The sequence below is a fragment of the Vipera berus genome (genome assembly GCF_964194415.1).
Source record: "Vipera berus genome assembly, chromosome: 4".
NCBI classification, from domain to species: Eukaryota; Metazoa; Chordata; class Lepidosauria; order Squamata; family Viperidae; genus Vipera; species Vipera berus.
The window spans coordinates 16,009,490-16,013,508 of NC_138206.1; the positions used below are offsets into that span (position 1 = coordinate 16,009,490).

At 38.0% G+C, this 4,019-nt stretch overlaps 1 protein-coding gene across 1 annotated transcript in view; it reads left to right on the forward strand.

The window, feature by feature from the left end:
* ARHGAP42 (Rho GTPase activating protein 42) overlaps positions 1–3,009 on the forward strand; it is a 164,607-nt gene extending 161,598 nt beyond the window's left edge. The window contains exons 24-25 of the mRNA XM_081327736.1: positions 1,961–2,040; positions 2,344–3,009. Coding sequence (XP_081183862.1) covers positions 1,961–2,040; positions 2,344–2,432 — 169 coding nt within the window. The 3' untranslated portion in view covers positions 2,433–3,009. The remainder of the gene's footprint in view (positions 1–1,960; positions 2,041–2,343) is intronic.
* Positions 3,010–4,019: the final 1,010 nt, after the last annotated feature.

Genomic DNA, 4,019 nt, shown 5'->3' on the forward strand with positions numbered 1-4,019 from the left:
AACAGAATTAACTGCTATTTGCAACTAGATGTCAACATATTCCTCTCTAAAAGAAATTACAATTCTTTACATATATTTTTCTTTATTGATTTCAGTGTGTCTGAGGGCTTTATTTTCCCCTCAGAATCCAAAAGATAGGGCAGGTTGAATTTAATTACGGCAGCGAGACTTTTAGTAGCACAATATTGGAAGAAGGAAGAACTGCCGACTATAGAAGAGTGGACTTTGAAAGTTTCTAACTTGGCGGAAATGGCAAAGATTTCAGCATATTTGAAAGATCAATCGCAACAGAGATACATTGTGGAATGGAGAAGATGGATTGAATATATTCAGAATAAATATGGAACTAAAAAGTATCATTTAGCATTTGAATAAGTAGCGGATTTTTATGACGTATAATTAGTTAGTAGTTATTTTATTAATATTTTGACTATGGAGAGTTAAAGTGTGATAGAATTTGATGTTTTATTATTGTTGTTAGCATATTTTAGATTATGCTTGTTTGTATTATTATACCCTGTATTCAGCTCTGGGAAGTCGGGGAGGGGGGAGGGGAGGGGAGGGGGGGTTGGGGAGGGGGAGGAGGGGTTTTTTTGTATTCAAAATGTATTGTAAAACTTTTCAATAAAAAAAAAGATAGGGCAGGTATTCTAATTTGAGACTAGACTAAACTCTAAATCAGCCAAATAATTTTCATTAAGTGTTAATCAATTGATAGAATAGTTAGGATGTAATATTTATTATTTCTTGTCAGTTAAGCGTGAACTTTGTCTTACACTTAATTTAGATTTAAAAGCACATTGAAATCTGATAAGGAGCAAAATCTTGTATGTATGTGTGTGTATATATATGTATACATGTGTGTGTGTGTATGCTAAAAATTTTTGATTGCTAACAAAGAGTTAAAGGGGGACTGGGATAGCTATTTCGAGCTTATTAGCTCTCATCAGCCAGCCATACCCTTCTGAGATTCGAACCTGGGCTGCTTGCACTTAGGCAGCTGTGTTGACCCCTAGGCCACAGGCTCTTTCTCACTTTGTCAGCTGTATCAGGGAGGGAAGAGAAAGAGGAGGAAATATATCTTGAGTGTTTTTTTGAAGTCTAAAGAGCTAGTGCTCTATATACAGATAGTCCTCGACTTGCAATTGGTCATTGGTGACCATTCAAAGGTATGTTAGATCCCCCAAATGATACCTACGACCTGGTTCCAAAGTTCCAATGGCTGCCCCCCATGGTCACATGATCATCTTTTGGGCACTCGGCAACCGGGCCATATTTATGCCTGTTCGCTATGTCCCAGGGTCACATAACCAGGTTTTATGCCATTTTTGCCCAAAAATGGTGTTTTACTTCTGGTTTGGTGCAAAAACATATTATAGTGAACAATGAGTTTGCTTATCAACTGTGACATTCACTTAACATCCATGGCATTCACTTAATGAACACCACAAAAACAGTTCTCAAAATTAGGTCAATCACATAGGTAACCCACTTTAAAATTGTCGCAACTTAGTAGGACTGTGATGGGCAGGTTCATAAGTCAAAGACTACTTGTAACTGAATTGATTGATTGATTGATTGAGCCGCCCATCTTACCTCAAGGTAACTGTACAACTGGATCCTGCGAATTGTCTGGCCACAACGTTTGGGACACATTTAAAAGTCAGTCCCACCACATTTTAGAGAGTGCCTTAAAACAATAGTTAACTTCAAAAGGGTCTGTTAGTTTGAAGTAGGGGTCTGCAAACTTGGCCCTTTTATGACTTGTGGACTTCAACTCCCAGAACTCCAAGCCCACAAGTCATAAAAGGGCCAAGTTTGAAGACCCCTGGTTTGAAGCATTTCATTTACAGATGTGTTTCCCATATTGAAAATCCAATATTTTCTTCTACTGGAGTGCTTTTCCATTGATCACCCATTTCTTTTTTGTCTACATTTTTTGCTTCTTACTGTTTTCAAGGCAAGCCAAGGCCATGTATTCCTGTAAGGCTGAACACAGTCATGAACTGAGCTTCCCGCAGGGGGCAGTATTTTCCAATGGTAAGATGCAATTAGGTTTTATTGTCGTTGTTGCAATAACATTAGCAACCAGCACCTCTGTTCATCTTTAGAGCTTTAAGACTGCTTGTTTTTTCATTAGTGCAACACAATTATTCTTCATCATATCACTTTTTCAAAGATGAGTGATAACGTGAATATGTTATAAACATGTGTTGTGCGTGTATGTGTGTGCATGTGAATATTGTTATTATTTATATTATTATTTTTGTTAAACATTAAAGTATGTCTAAGGGAGAAAACCATAATCAATGTAAGTCAAGCACTGTCCTTCTTTCTTAACAGTATATCCATCTGTGGAACCCGGATGGCTAAAAGCAACATATGAAGGCAAAACAGGACTTGTTCCAGAAAACTATGTTGTCTTTCTCTAGTGATAGTAATGGACAGCAGTTTCTTCATGGTATCCATGGTAACAAGCAATAAGCACTGTGACTTTTTTTTTTAAATCTGACACAGATATGGAGGGTCTGCCAGCTATCCCCATGTATGGTTGACTCCCTTCCATTTCTGCAACTGCAGATTATGTAGCTTTGTATAAGTAGAACAGAATTTAACGAAAACAGTCGAGAGGATGGGTTTTGTTTTTTCAGTCTGTGTTTTAAAACTGAACATGGTACTTTCTCTGTCTTCCACTGTTGTTAACGAGAAAAATCACTTTATTTTTTTTCCTTTATGCACAAAATCAATTCACCTGAAAATGAATCCACTTTTTTTTTTAAATCTGAGCGACTGATTCTCAATTGGTCCCTATCATTTCAAGAAAAGCTTGAGCTTGTATTTAAATTGTTAATAAATGTTCACCGATGTCATTGTTTGTAAAAGCAATATAGATAGGGATATAAATGTGTTAATTGAAGCAACATTTCATCAAAGTCATATTTTTGTTTCAAATGGCATTTTAACGCGGTATATAGTATATGTGTTTTGGTTTTTCTTCCTTCACTTCTATGTTTTATCCTATAATTATTAATAAATTATATTTATAAAATCTCACTTCCATTCTAATAATACGTTGGAATGCCAACTTCATAAATAAGCTATTGTTTTTACTTATTATTATGGTATGTTGCACAATCAGCCAAATGTTCAGACTGGATTTGGTATCTTTATCCACCTATTGAGTCCTTCCCAAGAACATTGGTTAGGAAGGTGTGGATGTTTGATGATGATAGAGGTATTGCCGCAGGATGTAATTGCAATTGACCAGTGGTCATTTTTGTCAATGCCAGTAGTGTTCAAATGGTGCTCCAGTTGTTTTGGGATTGCCCCCCAAGAGTCTATTACTATTGATGCTATCTTTGCTTTCTCCTGCCACAGTCATTCTATTTCTATTTGCTTTGTATTAATTTATCGTCTCTATTTCTTTCTGTTCTATTCTGCTGTCTCCAGGTAGTGCCACATCTACTATCCAGACCTTTTTTGTGTTTCTTATCGACAATTTGTTAAGTCTGGATGTTATGTGGAAAGTGTCTGTTGGTTTGAATTCCAAAGTCCCAGAGCACTTTAGCTTTTTCATTTGCTATTACTCACTTTTATGGTTCCACCAGTTCTTGCTTACAGGCAAATGATATTTCTTGCAGATCTTCCAGTGTGCCATTGTTGCTACTTTGTTATGCTGCTGCTTGTAGTCAATCTGTGCAATCGTCTTACAGCAGCTGACCGGGTGATCCACTGTTTCTTCAGGTGGATCACAGGTGGCACTTGCTGTCTGTTGCCATTTTCTGAATTCTGTATTCTGGTTAGATGATCTTGGTGGGGGCTCCCCAATTGTTATGCCCCTGTCATGGACCGATCATCATCTCCTGCGGCTGGTCTTCCGTTTTGCCACCCCCCGCCGTGGGTGCGTGGAACCAATTAAATGGTACCGCCCCAGACGCTTAATGGATCCCGAGAGGTTCCAGGCGGCGCTGGGGTCCCCACCTGCCTCCCTTGCTCACAGCTCGGCAGATGCCTTAGTG